Raw genomic sequence first — 20616 nt, 5'->3', positions numbered from 1 at the left:
GCTTTGGAAGCACAAGTAGTGCATCTGCAGCTCTCTCTCTCTATTTCCTGTCCATGAAAATTTTTTTACCATATGAAAAAAGTAAATTAGAAGTTAAAACACTGTACAAAAATGAAAATAAGGTGTACGATAAATTAGAGGTGCAGAGTCAGCAGCCTGACCACCTGCAAGGAAGGCAAACAGCAAACTGGTTGGCGACAAGAGTAAAGTAGCTGATATTCCAACTGAGGGATGGAAATCTTGATCCTCTGTATCACATGATGTGTGATTATAATAGGGGCTTTCCTGGTGACCTTGGTAACACAGCCACCACTTTCAGTTTTATTCTCCTGCTATGTTGGTTTAGCTTTCTGATCATACCAAAATTCACCTCTTTCAGAGTAATGAATATCCCACCCCCCCACCCCCCAAAAAAAACCAAACAAAAAACCAACACAATGTCAACCAACCAAACACATTACCAAACAATAACATCCAATGTAAGCAAACAAACTCCTCCCAATTTTGCCTGAGTCACAGCCTTTCCATTTGAGGTCCATATCCAACTCCCTCTTTGTAACTGCATGTATGTGAAGAGGAGTTTTCGCTCACCCTATAATGGAAGCTCCTGACAGGCATGAAGCCTGATTGTTTGTCCAAGTGTAACCCATGTGCCTAATAGGGAGATATCTCTTTACGAGACCCATGGGGGAGGTAGGCTTGAGTTGTGTCTGGGTCTTTTGTTTTTTGGTGTGTTTTTTTTGACATTTTCAAAGCAGCTTTTATTCACAAGCACAAAAACCAAAGATGCATAAAGAAGCCAGTTGCTGCAGAGTTTCCAGGAAGCAGGTGGCTCTTCTGACCAGTTGCAGCACACTGATGATAATGGTGGAGAGCAGTCCTGGAATACAGCTAGCCAAAAACTCTCACACACTGAGCGTCACGCAGTCCACATCCAGAAGCTTCTGGAATTGGGTGTGGTACTTTTGGATACGGTCCAATAGTTTCCCTGTTCCTGGGGTCAGACTCCATGAGGGCAAACAGTCAGGGCAGCTGCTTTTATAAAGGACATGTGTGTCCTGTCTGAGTTGGGAGAAGCTGAGCCTAGGAGCAGAAAGCAGGCTGTTGTCCCTAACTGAAGCATTTTGCAGCAGGGTTTTATTTAAATCTATACACTTGTGACTTAATTGAGTAATTGGTTAATCAGTTAGCTAACTGGCTAGCAGTGATTTCAGCAGAGGAAGTGTCTGCATGAATTCCAACTAAAGATTCCTACAAGCAAGTGGAGGGAAGATATTGTTTCGGACTCAGCAAACTGTATAGATTTGGTGATCAAAGACTAACTGAGACTTAGGTGAACTAAACCTAAGCTTTTGGGAACTCTCAGTTTCTTTTCACTGTGTTTCTGTGGGGACTGAACTGTTCAGATTTTAATTTGTTTTCTTTATTTATGTTTATGTATAACTGTGAAGATAATGTCTGTGGATTATAAAATAGCCATGTTATGCTGTAAAATTAGATTATTTGTTTCTTTATTATAAGATTTTATAAAGTTATTTAATTAATTTTGTTAGTTTCTTTTAGGACATGAATGGGGGGAGGTTGACACCGTGCAATCCTTGCTGAAAATCCTTAAGAGACTGAACTCTGGATCTCCAACTACTTTTATATGGGAGCTGGGGTTTTGTAAGGCACTCGGGAAGGGCAATGAAGTGAACTCTAGCCCACCCAAAGATTACACAAGCACCATTCCTTCACCTTTTCCCAGTATTTCCCCTGCTCTTAGGGCTCCTAACAAACATTAAAAAAAAAAAGAAACCAAGATCCTACAATAATCCAATTTTCACCCCTCCATGGAATTCCTTCCTCTTAGTCATCTGACTTCGTCAACAACCACTTCTGTGGAAAGATAAACAAACAGCTCCTGCTTCCTCCAGATCTCAGTCTCCCAGTGCATGGGCCTGTCTATATTCCTTCTGCCAAACATTCCTTGCTGAAACAGCCTCTAATTCCTCTCAGTCCTGAGAACTGTTTTTCCCAAATTCCCTTGTTATGGGCTGAACAAAGAACAGCATCAGACTGGGCCGAAAGCTTACCTTAAAGGGCCAGGACACCCTGCTACTGTAAAACAGGGGTGGGCAAACTTTTTGGCCCAAGGACCATATTGGGGTTGCAAAAGTGTCTGGAGAGCCAGGTAGGGAAGGCTGTGCCTCCCCATACAGCCTGGCCCCCGTCCCTTATAAGCCCCCTCCCACTTCCCGCACCCTGACTGCCCCCCTCAAAACCCCTTCCCCATCCAACCCCCCCTGCTCCTTGTCCCCTGACTGCCCCCTCCTGGGACCCCCCGCCCCTAACCGCGCCCCCCCCAGCACCCCCCCTTTATCCAACCCCCTTTGCTCCCTGTCCCCTGACTGCCCCAACCCCATCCACACCCCCGCTTCCTGACAGGCCCCCCAGGACTCCCATGCCTATTCAACTCCCCCGTTCCCCATCCCCTGACCGTCCTCCCCAAACCTCCACCCTGCTCCCCGTCCCCTGACTGCCCCATCCAACTGCTCCCTGTCCTCTGACTGACCCCCGGGACCTCCTGTCCTTTATCCAACCCCCCCCGCTCCCCGCCTCCTTACCATGCCGCTCAGAGCGGCAGGACTGGCTTACTGGAAAGCCTGGGAGGTGGGTGGGCACAAGCCACACTGTCCGCGCAGCGGCATAGCTACGGGGGAGCGGGGACAGCAGGGGAGGGGCCAGGGACTAGCCTCCCCGGCCAGGAGCTCAAGGACCAGGCAGGACGGTCCCGCGGGCCGGATGTGCCCACATGCCGTAGTTTGCCCGACGCATACCTAGCATTACTTTCATTACCCCACACATCTATACAATGGGACAACAAGGCATGGGGACAACAAAACATGCCACTTGTTACGTATTTTGGTGTGAGTAAATTCTACTCCAGTTTAAAATGCTATTCCCTGTGACAGTACTGAAGCTAGAGATCAGTGTGGTCACTTGTGTGCAAATATCCAATAGTTATTTTGTTACAATGCAGATTTCTAGTCTGTAGTCTGAGAACAAACCAAAAGTTTTGGACTACCGTGTAGCCACAGCATTCTTTTTAGGTACACCGCAAATAACAATAGTATGCAGAATGCTTCTCTGCTCTTTCAAACATTTTCACTGCATTGTAAATTCAAAGTGAAAGTTTGAGAAAAGACTTTTGATTCTATAGCCAAAGTACTTCTCTAAGTAGTTTCCAAATAATGTGCTGTACCCAGTTTTTACCTCGTTACTCTCTTTGTATCCTCCCATTCTATCCTTCATGACTTTTTCATGATATTCCATACAGGCTGAAATAAATCCCCCTTCAAGAATATTCACTCTTTCAGATGTCTCCTGAAAATCCACTTTTCATATCATTAGGTATTTAAAAACGTCAGAAACTAAGGCAGTCTAAACTGCAATCAGCGGTGTGACTGCAGCACGCGTAGACATACCTGAGCTAGCTTTAATCTAGCTTGCTCAAGTAACAATAGCAGTGAAGTCATTGTAGCACAGGCTCGCCGCTGAAGTACGGACCCAAGGTCATGGTGCCTCGTCTTTAGTGCTATTGTTACTTGAGCGAGCTATATCAAAGCTAGCTCAAGTACATCAACAGGTTTGCAATCACACCTTTGCAGGCATAACCCAAAATTCACTAAAACAAAGAAGCCTGATTGTGAGTCTGTGTCTTCTCTACTTTTTTCTGTATATGTTATGTCCATTTTCTGTTTAAACTTGTTAACTGGGCCAGGAACACTGTCTTTACTTAGTCTTTGTAAAGTAACATGCAAAGTTATGGCACTACATACATATTTTTAATATTTATTAACACTAAACATTATAAAAACATAATACCTGACATGATTATTGCAGAATTTGGTCAACTGAGGCTGATTGATGAATACAGTTCTCCCTTCCTCTTGATCAGCGAGTGAAGTTTTCTCTGAAACATCATCCGTCTTCCCGTAGCCTTTAAAATATAAAATAATTTTAATTATATTTTGTCAGTTGAGTATCTGCTTATTAGATGACTAAATGAAAATACACTTTTACTTATTAATGTAAAATAATGTTTTAAAGACAAAAAAGGTATACCCCTTGGCTCTCTTTGGGTTTCTTGTTTAGCATTCACTCATTAAAAATTCATACCTTATAAAAAAATCCCAGACAAAAATCTATGTTAAATTTGAGTTAAGTCTGAAAGTACCTATCAGTATTCAGGGCAAAATATATTACAGAGATGTTGTAATTATCCCCAAATCAAGCACTGTAAACAGAGAACATTCAGAATTAAGGTTAAACTTGTATATTGTGCACAAATACTAAATCATTCCACATATCAATTTCAAAGCTCTTCTTCCTTGTTACATTAACCATTACATTGTCACTGAATGTAAAATTGAACTCTAAAGTGTAAAAGGGAATATTATAACTACATCCTTTTAATATATACTAATTCTCCATCCTCTGCCTATGTTCATAGGCTATCTTTGCCTAATTTGCAGACTGTAAATTATTTGGTGCAACAACCATGTGGCTTTCTGAAATGTTTGGAGCTTTACAAAGTTACAGAACATAATATAATATCATTATTATTAATAATAGTACACCAGCGAAGAAATATTTTGGTTAATCTTTGCTAAATATATCTTTCTAGGGTTGATGGTGAAAATATCCTAACAGAAAAAAAAAATCTAGTCGGATATCAAGTGCCTCAACTGAACAAACGAGGAAGACTAGCCTAAGGCCTTGTCTACACTAAAGGGAAAAGTTTATCTAAACTACACAATTTGAATGACGTAAATAACGTAACTCAAATCGACTTAGCTTAGATCTACTTACCGCGGAGTCCACACTAAGAGACATCAACTCCCCTTACTTTTCTTGATCATGTGGAGTACAGGAGTCAACAGGTGAGTGATTGGCGGTCGATTTAGCAGGTCTTCATTAAACCCACTAAATTGAACGCCAATGCATCCATCACCGCAGTGTCGATCCTCCGGTAAGTGTAGACAAGCCCTAACTAACCTACAGCCATAAACAATAAAAATGATGGAATTGCCTTCTTTACTAGTAAATTAATAATAAAACCTCAGAACGCACATCACTACATACCTCTAGTTATACTGATCACATTCTTTCTACTCTACAACAGCTTTCCACATGAGCTTTTTAAGCTGCTACAAGCCGGTTTTTCTTTTTCACTGCACCCTGACCAATTTGCTTCATCAAAAGAACAAAAACTTAATAGCATAGTGATCTTGCTCTAGACAAACTCATTTATAATTTAGTGTTTACATATCTGTGTAATTAAAATTTATTAGCAGTTGAGCTCTTAATCTACATCTCTCTTAGCACCCAAAAGAGACGATTAGATCAAAGCAATTTGCCACAAACCATGCTTTCTGATTCCAGGGTACAAGTAAGAGATTTCTGGTTAAAGAAAAAAAGACGTGAAAGAATTTTGGCAGTACAGCTGATGTAAAGATAGTTATCTGTCACTCTTGCAATGATATCTGTATCTTTATCTATCTATACATACATACACACACACATATACCTATATCCCCTAAACCACTGCATACTAATTGCAGATTAATTCAGCAATTGAGTGGTGATAATTAAGCAATAAGACACAGAGGGAGCATTATTAGGCATGAATAAGGGGATAAAGCATCAAGAAACAATGATAATCCAGCATAATGTATGCTTCATTATGTTTTACTAGAATTATAAAATGGCTTTACACAAATATTACCTAAAATATACTAGATGTATATTACCACCTGTTAATGTTTTTAATTTCAAATACATTAATCCATACCAATGAGCTCCACCTTCTTGTCAGTGAATGGTATACATTATCACCATACAGTTCAGTGTTTTGGCAGTAAATGCTTGAAGTTCTGCTCAGTAGCTCTGAGGAAACCTGCAGCTGAAGTTTCCACAGCACACAGTGGAGACAGGATAATAGTAATAACAACAAATTATTAAATTTAAATTAGATTCTATTCTGAAAAATGACATCAAAAGGCATTGTGGAATTTCCATTGTTAATTATCCCTCAAGAAGAGCTTGTAAAATGGCAGAAGACACAGTGGTTGGTGGAGTGGAAAATAATTGTAAGGATAGGCAAGTTCTACAGAATGATCCAGGTTGCATGATAAACTGGGTTAGTTAGTCCATTACTGTAATACTGTGTCCAGTTTTCATGTCCACATTTTTAAAAGAACATTGCTAATTTGGAAAAGGTTCAGAAAAGACCTACTAGAATAAAATGAGTTATGGAAGATTTGCCTTACAAACTCAAGAAGCCTCGGGTAGCCTGGTGGCCTTAGGGTATGCCTTTGACTTACAGTTCAAGAGATCCTGGGGTAGTTATGTCAGTGGAAGTAAAATTATTACCAGCTGAAGTTCTTTGGCCTGTGTTTCTGGAGGAGGTCAGACTAGATGATTAAAATAGTCCCTTCTGGATCTATGTAGTTTAAAAAAAGAAAAGGTAAGACAAGTGACTGAATCTATAAGTATCTATTAATAATGCTCTTTTAATGTAGTTTCTGTGTGTGTAATTACCTAGGTTTTAAAAAGTAAACTGAAAAAACAAGTTCCATTGTATGGCATCCACATCGGTCATCAGCGGGTTGGAACCCACAGATACACCTAAACACTTATAAAAAATGTTCTAGTTCTTTGTGTGTAATATATTTCTAGCATGAACTACATATACCATAAACCATCACTGTCAGGCAAACAGGTCTGCATTTAAGCTCAGCAACAATGGCAGGTTGATGGCTGCTCAATGCGTATGCCCACAGCTGTGATCACTCCTGTACCTGCCTTGTTCCAGCCTTGTTCTAAGCCTCATTCCTATCCTGCTCCAGCCCTGCTTCCCTGCTTGCTCCCGACTCTGGCTCTGACCCCAACCCTTGGCTTGGCTCCTGGTCCCTGACTCCAGCTCAAACCACTAGGCCTGACCGCCACTGCTCTGACCACAAGGTATAACTGCCCATGCCTTGATACTTGACAGTCACCTATCAATACAGATCATTCTCCAATCCACCTGCCCATTATGCGCCACAGACACCAGCATCTTGTGTCATAAATTTAACCACCAAATGCAGTCCAGCAGCTTAACCCTTGCGCATGTCAACTTCCTGCTATGGTCAAGATACCACACTTCATATCTTTCATAGATATTTAGATCAGAGGGGACCATTATGATCATCTAGTCCGACCTCCTGCACAACGCAGGCCACAGAATTTCACCCACCACTCCTGCAAAAAACCTCACACCTATATCTGTGCTATTGAAGTCCTCAAATAGTAGTTTAAAGACTTCAAGGAGCAGAGAATCCTCCAGCAAGTGACCCGTGCCCCATGCTACAGAGGAAGGCGAAAAACCTCCAGGGCCTCTTCCAATCTGCCCTGGAGGAAAATTCCTTCCCGACCCCAAATATGGCAATCAGATAAACCCTGAGCATATGGGCAAGATTCATCAGCCAGATACTACAGAAAATTCTTTCCTGGGTAACTAAGATCCCACCCCATCTAATATCCCATCACAGGCCATTGGGCCTATTTACCATGAATATTTAGTTACCAAAACCACGTTATCCCATCATGCCATCTCCTCCATAAACTTATCGAGTTTAATCTTAAAGCCAGATAGATCTTTTGCCTCCACTGCTTCCCTTGGAAGGCTATTCCAAAACTTCACTCCTCTGATGGTTAGAAACCTTTGTCTAATTTCTAGTCTAAATTTCCTGGTGGCCAGTTTATCTTAATCTTCATGGATGAAATTTACCTCTTTGTAGAGGGCCAACACAATGCTTATGCCTTACGGAATTTTACCCCATATGCACTCCAGAAACAGGACCATTCACTCATTTACTTGTGTGGTAGAAAGTCCAAAGTACTTTATTCTCTCTGACTGTACAATACCATTTATACTGTCCCTATTGACCATCCCAGTGCAAGTCAGATACAGACTATATATCCACTTTTTTCAACTCTATTGTACAAATATCAGCTGCTTATTTCAGAGGAACCTGTTATCATACCGAGCCAGTACAATACTCTAACGAGCAATACAGGAAAGAGCTGATGTATCTGCAGAATGTATTATTTTAATTTAGAATGATTTCAAAAATGTCGTAAATTCCAGACATGATATGAGCCTTCGGTCAAGAACAAGTCAGAGGGACAGTACAAAGGCTGATTCTGAAATGTGCAATATGATATTTTCCACATCTATGTTCATTTAAGAGACTAAGAAATTGGAATGATATTTGAATATTTATCTACCTCCCCTTATGTTAATTTCCATATATCATAGTTAAACTTAAAGGAAATACATTTTATTGGTTAATTTTCCCTTTTTATTTTTTAATGAAAAAGGGCCCCAAACAGAAGTTTAGGAGATCTTCAAAATACCCACTAGCCTACTTTCCACTAGCTACAGCTCATTCCCACACCTTTCCTTAAAATGTAGACATTAGGAGCTCACCAAGTTTAGAGCCTATTTCACAATGTCCTGCAGAGTTTGAGTTCTGCAATGCCACCAGCTCCTCTCCTCAGACAGCTCCAAATGTCTTGCACTGCCATGAAAATTTTAGCAGTTAAACAGGGTTTTCTCTATCTCTCCACCATTTGTTCTCTTTGAGGTCTGCCTAAGCTTTACAATGAGATCATGCTACCATGCAGACTTCATAAAACACACAATGTCATAGCAAGCAAACACATTTTTTAAATAAATATCTTAAAGGTGACTATCTACCTATGCCCTAGTTTTTAAATGGTGTTTATCCACATGCAAAGTTTGAAATATCATAATCAATGTGATTTTCTTTTAGCTAGAGGGACTTCTCCCAAATAAAGTCTGACACTGATTAACACTTCAGTTTACATTTAGGCAGCCATAATTTAAGTTGGACTAAATTGCTTTCAATAAGTTTAAAAAAAGCCTATAATGTACTCTGAAATTTCTTTTAGTTAAAAATAATTTCAAAGCAAAAAGTTATAAGAAGAGGAAAAAATATGGTTTATAATGAAAATATGGTTATATTAAATAAATATGGTTTATAATGAAACCTTCACTACAGAGTTGCTACTGCATAACTAAGGTAATTTTAAATTACCTGTAACTCAGACAGTTTTACAAATTTTCTTCATACAAAAAAAGTTGAGTACCATCCTGCAACAAATCCAACTATTACAAACTTGTTTAAATTAAGATGACCATGAAATGGTGGAGTTCAGGATCCCGACAAAAGAAAGAAAGGAGAGCAGCACAATACGGACCCTCGACTTCAGAAAAGCAGACTTTGACTCCCTCAGGGAAGTGATGGACAGGATCCTCTGGGAGGCTAATATGTGGGGAAAAGGAGTCCAGGAGAGCTGGCTGTATTTTAAAGAAGCCTTAGTGAGGGCACAGGAACAAACCATCCCGATGTGCAGAAAGAATAGCAAATATGGTAGGCAACCAGTTTGGCTTAACAGAGAAATCTTTGGTGAGCTTAAACACAAAACAGAAGCTTACAAGAAGTGGAAACTTGGGTAGATGACTAGGGAGGGGTATAAAAATATTGTTTAAGCATGCAGGGCTGTAATCAGGAAGGCCAAAGCACAATTGGAGTTGCAGCTAGCAAGGGATGTGAAAGGTTTCTACAGGTATGATAGCAACAAGAAGAAGGTTTGGGGAAAGTGTGGGACCCTTACTGAAGGGGGAGGCAACCTAGTGACAGATGATGTGGAAAAAGCTGAAGTACTCAATGCTTTTTTTGCCTCGGTTTTCACAGACAAGGTCAGCTCCCAGACTGTTACACTGGGCAGCACAGTATGGGGAGGAAGTGAGCAGCCCTCAGTCGTGAAAGAACAGGTTAAGAACTATTTAGAAAAGCTGGATATGCACAAGTCCATGGGGCCGGATCTAATGCATCCAAGGGTGCTGAGGGAGTTGGCTGATGTGATTGCAGAGCCACTGGCCATTATCTTTGAAAACTCGTGGTGATCAGGAGAAGTCCCTGATGACTGGAAAAAGGCAAATATAGTGCCCATCTTTAAAAAAGGGAAGAAAGAGAATCTGGGAAACTACAGACCGGTCAGCCTCACCTCAGTCCCCGGAAAAATAATGGAGGACCTCAAGGAATCCTTTTTGAAGCACTTGGAGGAGAGGAAGGTAATCAGGAACAGTCAACATGGATTCACCAACGGCAAGTCATGCCTGACCAACCTGATTACCCTATGAAGAGATGACTGGCTTCGTGGATATGGGGAAAGCAGTGGACATGATATACGTTGACTTTAGCAAAGTTCTTGATACAGTCTTCCACAGTATTCTTGCCAGTAAGTTAAAGAAGTATGTATTGGATGAATGGACTGTACAGTGGCTAGAAAGCTGGCTAGATCGTCAGGCTCAACGGGTAGTGATCAACAGCTCAATGTCTAGTTGACAGCCGGTATAAAGCAGAGTGCCCAGGGGTTGATTTTGTTCAACATCTTCATTAATGATCTGGATGATGGGATGGATTGCACCCTCAGCAAGTTCGTGGATGACACTAAGCTGTGGGGAGAGGTAGATACACTGGAGGGTAGGGATAGGGTCCAGAGTGACCAAGACAAACTGGAGGATTGGGCCAAAAGAAATCTGATGAGGTAAACAAGGATAAGTGCAGAGTCCTGCACTTAGAATGGAAAAATCCCATACGCTGCTACAGGCTGTGGACTGACTGGCTAAGCAGCAGTTCTGCAGAAAAGGATCCGGTGATTACAGTGGACGAGAAGCTGGATATGAGTCAACAGTGTGCTCTTGTTCCCAGGAAGGCTAGCGACATATTGGGCTGCATTAGTAGGAGCATTGCCAGCAGATCAAGAGAAGTAATTATTCCCCTCTATTCGGCACTGGTGAGGCCACATCTGGAGTATTGCGTCCAGTTTTGGGCCCCCCACTACAGAAAGGATGTGGACAAACTGGAGATAGTCCAGTGGAGGGCAATGAAAATTATTAGGGGGCTAGGGCACATGACTTATGAAGAGAGGAAGAAAAGAAGAGTGAGGGGGAATTTTATAGCAGCTTTCACCTACCTGAAGGGGGTTCCAAAGAGGATGGAGCAAGGCTGTTCTCAGTGGTGGCAGATGACAGAACAAGGAGCAATAGTCTCAAGTTGCAGTGGGGGAGGTCTAGGTTGGAAAAGCTATTTCACTAGGAGGGTGGTGAAGCACTGGGATGGGTTACCCAGGGAGGTGGTGGACTCTCCATCCTTAGAGGTTTTTAAGGCCCGGCTTGGCAAAGCCCTGGCTGGGATGATTTAGTTGGGGTTGGTCCTGCTTTGAGTGGGGGGGGGAGGGGGCTGGATTAGATGACCTTCTGAGGTCTCTTCCAACCCTAAACTTCTATGATTCTATGTTCTCTGTCATGTAGATGGTCAGCTATAGGCCTGGATGCAGCTACAGCAGCAGTTCTCAAGGAGGGGCCCATGCCTCCTGCGGAGCTGCAAGTAGGTTTTAGGGGTCCTCCAAGCAAGGCTGGCATTAGACTCACTGGGGCGCAGGGCAGGAAGCCGAAGCCCCGCCGTGCAGAACTGAAGCCTGGGGCCCCAAGCCCCGCCACCTAGGGTTGAAACCAAAGCCTGAGCAACTTAGCTTTGTGGGGCCTCCTGTGGCAGGGCCCCAAGCAATTGCCCTGCTTCCTATCCCGTAACACTGGCCCTGGCTTTTATAGGCACAGGTGAGCCATGGAATTTTTAAAGCATTTGGCCGGGGGGGGGGGGGGGGGAGCTCAGAAAGAAAAAGGCTGAAAGCAACGAGATAACTGAATGGGAGATCTTCACATTGTGTACACACTAGGATTTTTATGAAACTTATCTACCACCTTTCTGAGGTTTCTTTTTTATTCTGCAGATTTAAAAATATAAAACTTGTCTCACATTGCAACAATTGTGTATTATGGACAGATCTTAAACTGAGATGAGCTAGGACATTCATATGTCATTCTCAACTATTTTTCTAAAACATAAACCACTTTCTGAATGCCTTTTTCATGATAGGATCATAAAAATCTACTTAATGTCATAGGAAGCCAGTCTACTAATCAATTTCTAAATAAACTTATAATTCATTGTAAAATAATCAAAAGCCTGTCAGTCTCAAATTTTACCAACATAAGAACGGCCATACTGGGTCAGAAAAAAGGTCCATCTAGCCCAGTATCCTGTCTTCCAACAATGGCCAATGCCAGGTGCCCCAGAGGCAATGGGCAGAACAAGTAATCATCAAGTGATCCATCCCCTGTCGCCCATTCCAAGCTTCTGGCAAACAGAGGCTAGGGACACCATCCCTGTCCATCCTGGCTAGTAGCCATTGATGGACCTATCCTCCATGAATTTATCTAGTTCTTTTTTGAACCCTGTTATAGTCTTGGCCTTCACAACATCCTTTGGCAAGGAGTTCCACAGGTTGACTGTGTGTTGTGTGGAAAAAATACTGCCTTTTGTTTGTTTTAAACCTGCTACCTATTCATTTCATTTGGTGACACCCAGTTCTTGTATTATGAGAAGTAAATAACACTTCCTTATTTACTTTCTCCACACCAGTCATAGACCTCTGTCATATCGCCCCTTAGTCATCTCTTTTCCAAGCTGAAAAGCCCCAGTCTTATTAATCTTTCCTCATATGGCAGCTGTTCCATACCCCTAATGATTTTTGTTGGCCTTTTCTGAACCTTTTCCAATTTCAACCTCTCTCTTTTGAGATGGGGCGATCACATCCACACACAGTATTCAAGATGTGAGCGTGCCATGGATTTATAGAGAGTCAATGATATTTTCTGTCTCATTATCTATCCTTTTCTGTTCACTTTTTTAACTGCCACTGCACACTGAGTGGATGTTTTCAGAGAACTATCCACGACTCCAAGATCCGTTTCTTGAGTGGTAACAGCTAATTTAGACCCCATCATTTTACATGTGTAGTTGGGATTATGTTTTCCAATGTGCAATACTTTGCATTTATCAACATAGAATTTCATCTGCCATTTTTTGTTGTCCAGTCACGCAGTTTTGAGAGATCCTTTTGTAGCACTTCACAGTCTGTCTGGGACTTAACTATCTTGAGCAGTTTTGTATCATCTGCAAATTTTGCCACCTCACTGTTTACCCCTTTTTCAAGATCATTTATGAATATATTGAATAGGATTTATTGTGGGACACCATTACTTACCTCTTTCCATTCTGAAAACTGACCATTTATTTCTACTCTTTGTTTCCTATCTTTTAACCAGTTACCACTCCATGAGAGGACCTTTCCTCTTATCCCATGGCAGCTTACTTTGCTTAAGAGCCTTTGGTGAGGGACCTTGTCAAAGGCTTTCTGAAAATCTAAGTACACTATATCCACTGGATCCCGTTTGTCCACATGCTTGTTGACCCCCTCAAAGAATTCTAGTGGATTGGTGAGGTATGATTTCCCTTTACAAAAACCATGTTGACTCTTCCCCAACAAATTATGTTCATCTGTGTCTGACAGTTTTGTTCTTTACTACAGTTTCAATTAGTTTGCCCAGTACTGAAGTCACATACACAAAGAAAATGTGGTTTTAGGAATGGGAGAAAATTCTCATAATAAAATAATCCTTTACTAAAAGTGCCTAATGTTTTGAAATCAAGCAAGTCTTACTTACATGTTTAATAGACTACAAAGGTAAAGAAAATGGTTTGCCCTCTACTTCTCACTAGTCTCCAAGTGAAAAAGGCTCCCTGGAAGCTAGATTAAACTTTCTTTGACCTTGCCTTTCCCCCCCTGCTTCATCCCCTCTAAAAATAACACAGACAAACCATTACAAAAATGTCTGTAAGAATTAAGTTACGGAAGTGAAACAAATGTAAAAGTGAAACAATTTAAAAAGTGAAACTAATCTGCGAGGAAACAATAAACAAATATATGATTGAAAGTGAAGAGTCAATTGTTCCACGGAGAATTGGTTAATGAACAGTACAGATTAAAATAAAAAACAACCCAACAAAACAGAAATAGGTGACCCATCACCTCATATCCTCCCCTGCAAAAAGAAATATTGCAAAACTCCTTATTAAAGTTTGAGTTAGAATAGTTAAACAGATGTCTATCTAAGTTAAGGCAATCTACTTCCTATTTCATCTGACCATCAATAGGCTATCAGAAAAGAAATTCAGCACTGTTGGAGACTATGGATGAATGGAAAGCTGTCTCTCTTCTTTTTTGCATTTAGCTAATGTTAAGTCTACATTATAGCCTATGTCAGCGTAATTTGTGTCACTCAGGAGTGTGAATAAACCATCTCTCTGAGCAACATAAGTTACACCGACATAAGTGCTTGTGTACACAGCACTGTGTCAGTGGGAGAGCTTTGCCTGCTTCTGCTATTCATGGAGGTGGTTTTATTATGCCAATGAGAGAGCTCTCTCCCATCGGCACAGAGCATCTTCACCAAACACGTTTCAGCAGTGCAGCTGCATCTGTACAACTGCAGCACTGTACGTGTAGACATGCCCTAAGTAACGAAATATTCTGAAGCTCAGTTTACTAGTGATGCTAACCTCCTGTTGTCTGTGAGAAGGAAGAACATTATAATTTTCACACTCACAGTGGGAGTTGTGATGCTGCAACAGTAGTGCCTACTAGTCTGAGGGGGGGGGGGGGGAGAAATTTCTGCAAGAAGCATCATTCTTATTCTCTAGATCAGCTAAATATATAGCCATAGCAAATTTAACGAGAGATGAATGATGCATTTTTAAACAAAGGTTTCCCTCCATGCCCATCCTTACATTCCTCAGCTGAAAGAAAAAGCATTTGCCACGAAGAAGTGCAGTCATATGCACTGAAAAAAATATGGTGGCAAATTCCAAAGTGTAGTTCTACTCTGAAAATTGAACATGCAAAAAAGGCACCTTTATATTTAAAATTATTTCCCCTGTATATCCAGAATAATAATTACTTCCTTTTCTGATGCACACATTTTTACTACTTATTATTCCAGTTATTACTACAGAGACATCAGGTTAAGGGAGAGTGAGTTGGATACCACATCAACAAAACTGTTAACCAATGTGCAGTCTCTTTCTGAAGCATCAAACAGAAAGAACGCTGTGTGACTTTCAGGTCAGTTTGAAGAGGTGGAAGTTAAATAAGAAAAACAAAACATTTTTTATTTGTAAACAAGAACAGCAAATCTGGAAATTGTTGATAGATTGAAATGTAACATCTCATTCCATTTCAGGGTCACTTTAAGAAATGACAGGTTTCAGAGTAACAGCCGTGTTAGTCTGTATTCGCAAAAAGAAAAGGAGTACTTGTGGCACCTTAGAGACTAACCAATTGATTTGAGCATAAGCTTTCGTGAGCTACAGCTCACTTCATCGGATGCATCCGATGAAGTGAGCTGTAGCTCACGAAAGCTTATGCTCAAATCAATTGGTTAGTCTCTAAGGTGCCACAAGTACTCCTTTTCTTTTTAAGAAATGACTGAGTGGATTCAGGATTTAGTTTAAACTGTTCTGAGATTAAGAATTAAGGTAGACAAAATGTAAGAGGATGGAAAAAAGGAAAAAGGAAAACTAGGAGGAGACAGAAGAAGTAACTCTACCCCACTATCTAGCTTTATGAGTTCCCAAATAGGTTTGGCCCAATTCTAAGTGCACTGCTTTGGAATCCAAACAACACTGAAAAAGATTCCAGGGTAAAAGTGGAGATGCTTCATCCTTAAAAAAAGGTGCATGCTTTTATTCTTGCTGTAGGATTAGTATAAACTTAAAAAATTAAAGTTAGCCTAATTTTAGTTAAGAAAATAACATTTTCATCTTATAGTTCATGGCCCCAGGGAAAAGGCCCCAGTCAGCAAGTAAATGAAGGCTGTGAAATAGTAAGTAGTGTTACTTGTAGTATGGGAAGGATATATAGTTCCAAAAGTAAAAGTAAAAAAGGTGCAGTAACACCACAAAGAAAAGCTGTCTTAAAAGAAACAAGCCCAAACCTTCCCCCCGTTCTACTGATAAGCAAGGAGGTGGAGAAGATGATAAGAAAAGCAAGACTCTGGGGAAAAAAGGAGTCTGTGAATGTTATCTGGATTAAGACTGGAAATAAGTTTGAATTGTCTCAAATTGGTTTTTAGCTGAACTCAGTAATTGGCAATGACATCACTTGTTTGTTAAAGGGTATAAACAGTAAACTCTTACAGTGGTTTATTGCTAATACTTGCCTGACCACATTGGAGTAGACCAATATGGGTCTAAGCACCTCTGAGTTAAGCCTATTTGTAAGTATACTGATCACATGCTTATACATATTGTTAGTTACTGTACTGGATGTGGTGACTGCTTATTGACAGGTTTCAGAGTTGCAGCCGTGTTAGTCTGTATTTGCAAAAAGAAAAGGAGTACTTGATGCATTCAGTGGAATGCATCTGATGAAGTGAGCTGTAGCTCATGAAAGCTTATGCTCAAATAAATTGGTTAGTCTCTAAGGTGCCACAAGTACTCCTTTTCTGATTGCTTATTGTAAAGCTGTTATACATGTTTAGAGCAACTGCATAAGATACCCTCTGGCCTTTGGATTTAATAAATAAATTTATAGTTAAATTAGTGTTTGGTGGTTTAAAAATTATCAGTATTAATAATTTCAAATATTATTACTACGTCCAACACTTGCCTTTAAGGAGGGAGCAGGGAATAACAAAAAGAAAACAAAGGAAAACCACACACTCAAGAACACTTTTCTTCCAAGGACTGAATGAAGAACTGGCAGACTTACCATGTTTCTACTCAACCCAAATGGCGATTCAGTTTCCATAGAATATAGCTGAAAACATTAGACATTGCTTAACTGAGGAGATTTTCACATAACATAGTTATACAGTATGCAAGATGTTAATATTAGGATCAGTTTTAAATACTCATTTTAGAAACTTAAAATGCAAGAATTACCCAAGCACCATTCATCCCTCCAATTTTGCCTTTTTACATAAGGACTCTCAGAAGGTAGTCTTACACCTGTCTTCCACAGTGCCTCACCTTGGGGAATCCTTCGGGAGCTGGGGCTGGGGCTTAAGCCCCTTTACACTAGCATACTGGAACCAGAATGAGGGTGAGGATCTCACTCTAGAATTGCTGGAAAGCTTCCTTTACAAATGTAGATGGATTCTATCACGATGTAAAAGACTTGCTTGTAAAAACTATTTGGAAACATAAGCTTGGTATGTGGTTCTAATTTGATTCAACCCTATCCACACTGGCCAAGCAAGCCATATTTGAAAATAATTTAGCTTGAACAATATTCAAAAGCCAGTACAAATGACTCCACAACTAGTTTCACTATGTCACTGAGCCAAGAGAACGAAAAGATACTAAATCTGGTCAATTTCTCTTTCTACTGTTGGCAAAGTAGCCACATAATGGTTCAAGAAGGAAAGTTTTTTGGTTTTGTTTAAAAAACAAAACAAGACAAGAAGTATAGTGTGCAGAGATATTAGAGAACTTACATTTTTCTGTATTTTTTCTATTTGTACTTAGCTGTCAATGAAAATTAACATATTTGATAAAATATAGAAATAGTATAGTATTAGAAAATTAAAGAGGGCTAAATTGCACCACTAAACCTATCTCATACCCTGCGCCACCACAGGAGTAAACCAGAAAGGAATTGTGCTTCAGTATATCACAATTCTTCATCTGTTTCCCCTTTGCTCTGGATTGGAGTAAATTACTTCACACCTTTTCAGTGCTCATCTTATACCGTACTCTCTTTATGTGCCTGGCCAGGTAAAGAACCTAGGAAGCAGGAGGTATAGCCAAGTCTTCTATCTATCTACTTGCTAGGGCAGGGAGAGAGATATTAGGACAGTAGACCCTGTTTCATCCAACCCTTCCCCAACTCAACCCACTACCCAAGCAATCTGAGCAGACCTTACTCAGACATGCAGGGAAATAAGGGCAGGGCCTTAATCTTTCTTACTCCTCTGCATGGCCAAGTAAGGGTTAGGGATAATCCAACCCATAGTGTGCAAAAGTCTGATTCAAATGTGAAATCCTACAACATATCCAAAGAAATTAAATGCAAATCTACAATAATGAAATGTTACTACCGCTCAAAGTTATAACTTTCACAGCAACCATGATTCAGTCTCACTGGCCAGAATACATGAACTTTCATGCTATATATAATACTAAATAATAATTTGTGTCCAAAATTACAGCTACTGTAGTAATCATAATTTTGATTTGTGTGTCAAGCCTAAAATATTGCATTAACACAGTTTTTACATTTATCATAATAAAAATGCACATCTTTCTTGTGATATATTGCTTTTATAAAGCGGTTCATTATATTTTTAAACCTAGTGGCTAATGAATCCAAACTGAGCAAGATGCCCAATATCTACACAGTCCTGAACGTTCAGGCAAGTTGTGCCATAAATTCCTCTCATAATTTTTTGCACTAAGAATGACTGCATCCTTTGTCCCATGTATGAACTAACAGAATGCACATACCATCCTTTAAAGAATGAAAAAGTCAAGGTAATCAGCCATAACTCTTCAACAGGGTAACAGCATTCCCATTCATCTCCTGTTGCTCGGCATTGACATGGATAGACAACATACTCTGTGCAAAAGCCAGTGAGGTGAACAAGGAAAGTAAACAAGTTCATAATTTAAAGAAGGAAAATATTGCACTGAAGTTACATAATTCAGCCAGGCACCAAACCTACTACAAAAACAATGATGGCAACATGAAATGACTGCTGTTGTTTACTTACACAAATACTAGCTCTAAAGAACAATGAAAATACTTTTATTTTTTTTTGCCAACTACCCAGAACACGTATCACAAAAACTCCCATTTTAGTGAAGAAATGGTATTCAGGTGGGACTGGATTTGGGGGGAGGGAGAGGCAGGCTTGGACAGCTGGCCCAGGGCTCTCCTCCTGCCAGGTGTGCGCTAGCTAGAGGGGGAAGCCGGGAGACATGAGGTGCGGGGGTAAGAGAGACAGACGCAGGAGGAGAGAGCAGTGAAAAAAGGAGGCGCACACGCAAAGCTGAGGCGAGTGGGCAGCAGAGGGGCAGGGAGAAGAGCGAGGCAGATGACAGACAAAAAACGAGCCCGGGCGGCAGGTCTGCAGGTGGAGGGGGCATTCAGACACCGCGGTGACAGGCGTCACTGTACGAGCGTGGGCAGAGCGGAGCCCATTCAACAGCTAGCGCAGGGCACAAACCGCAGTCGGGCTCCAGCCGGGGGGAGCGGTTCTCCGCCTCATCCCTCCGCCGCCCCTCGGTGCAGCACCGCTCCAGCGGCCGCCGCTCAGCTCCCGACAGAGGGGGGACAAGGAGGCAGCTAAAGAGAGGCGTCCCCGGCGCAGCGCCCAGGGAGGGGCTGCGGTGGCACTCACCCTCCGCCCTGGAGCGGATCTCGGACACGGTTTTCTGCACCGCGGGCATCGTCGCTGGCTCGGAGAGGACGAAAACCGCTGCCTGCGCCGGGCTCGGCACCTGCCGCTGCTGCTGCCGCCCCCGAAGCCGTGCAGGTGCAGCGCTGTCCGGGGGCCCGCGCGGCCAGGGCCTGGCGGGGGAAGGGGAGACCGTTGGACCCTGTCTCACGCTGCGGTCGCGAGCCCCAAGAACCTGCAGTTAGCCAGACTGCTGCTGCTCGCAACTGACAGTAGCGGCGCTAGCGCTACTCTATCTCCCCCGCCCCGGAACGTACCAACTTCCAACCCCCCACCCCCACCCCGCCGCCAACAAGGGGTCCACTTCAGCATCCAAGTCTCTCTGGCTGAGCAGGATCCGATCCTCAATAATGCAGGTACATGGGCTTGCCTTCCAGAGGCAAGGATCACTGGTGGCCCCGTTCCGTCCCCCCCTGCGTTGGGAGAAATGGACTGTGCCGAGCCCTGGGCCGCTGCCCAACACCGGAAGGGAGCGGGGAACGCTGCGCTTCTGGGGGCTGCGGTCACAGTCCCGCTCTCGGGCCGCAGTCCAGGAGCCCGTACGCCGAGGCAGGGCGCTGCTGGGCCCCCCAGGGAAGGAGCTCGGGGTCACGGGGCTCCACTAGGAGCAGCGCTGCCCTAAATCGCCATAGGCCCCACCCGCGATTGATCCACCGGTGGGCCCGCCGCAGCCCCTCCATATGCCGGGCCAAGGTCCGACCCACCCCGGGGAATTGCGCAGGCAAACCAGGAGGGTAATTGCAAGCGTGGACGCATACAAACGGTTTAGCACCATCCCAACAACCGCGGCTTGGAGGGTTTAACCAGCCCTTCTGACATAACACTGGGACGGAAACGTGCTATGGGTAATTTTCCCAGGGTAGAGCAGCATGCCTGGTCAGCTGCTGCGTGTGACATGCCCTTTCACCTGGGCTTTTAGAGGGCAAAAAGAGCAGGTGGGGGTCTTGCTCGTCTGAAAAGAGGAACTCCCTCACTTTTCTTTATTAATTATTTGTAACCCAGTGCCGGTCAAAATGTAGAGAAAGACACGGTCACGCCTTGCAGAAGCTCAGGCTGAAGAAGCATGTTAAGCTGTCACAGGGCTAGGAAGAAACATTTGTGCTTGCCTGTGTATCAGCCACACATTTCAAAGTTTC

At 42.2% G+C, this 20616-nt stretch overlaps 1 protein-coding gene across 5 annotated transcripts in view; it reads right to left on the bottom strand.

Annotated features, from left to right (window-relative positions):
• The window catches only part of ATP8A1 (ATPase phospholipid transporting 8A1), a 241893-nt gene extending 221638 nt beyond the window's left edge, over positions 1–20255 (bottom strand). For 4 of the 5 annotated variants that reach the window (XM_073342148.1, XM_073342147.1, XM_073342149.1 and 1 more), the window contains exons 1-2: positions 19424–19571; positions 3868–3982 (exon numbers count right to left, since the gene is read on the bottom strand). In XM_073342148.1, coding sequence (XP_073198249.1) covers positions 3868–3982; positions 19424–19472 — 164 coding nt within the window. In that variant the 5' untranslated portion in view covers positions 19473–19571. Of the gene's footprint in view, positions 1–3867; positions 3983–19423; positions 19594–20184 lie in introns of those variants that run through there. The other variant, XM_073342153.1, reaches the window with a different exon arrangement.
• Positions 20256–20616: the final 361 nt, after the last annotated feature.

The sequence above is a fragment of the Lepidochelys kempii genome, chromosome 4, assembly GCF_965140265.1.
Source record: "Lepidochelys kempii isolate rLepKem1 chromosome 4, rLepKem1.hap2, whole genome shotgun sequence".
NCBI classification, from domain to species: Eukaryota; Metazoa; Chordata; order Testudines; family Cheloniidae; genus Lepidochelys; species Lepidochelys kempii.
The sequence above is the reverse complement of the archived record's forward strand: the minus strand, read 5'-3'. Positions and strand labels throughout refer to the sequence as shown.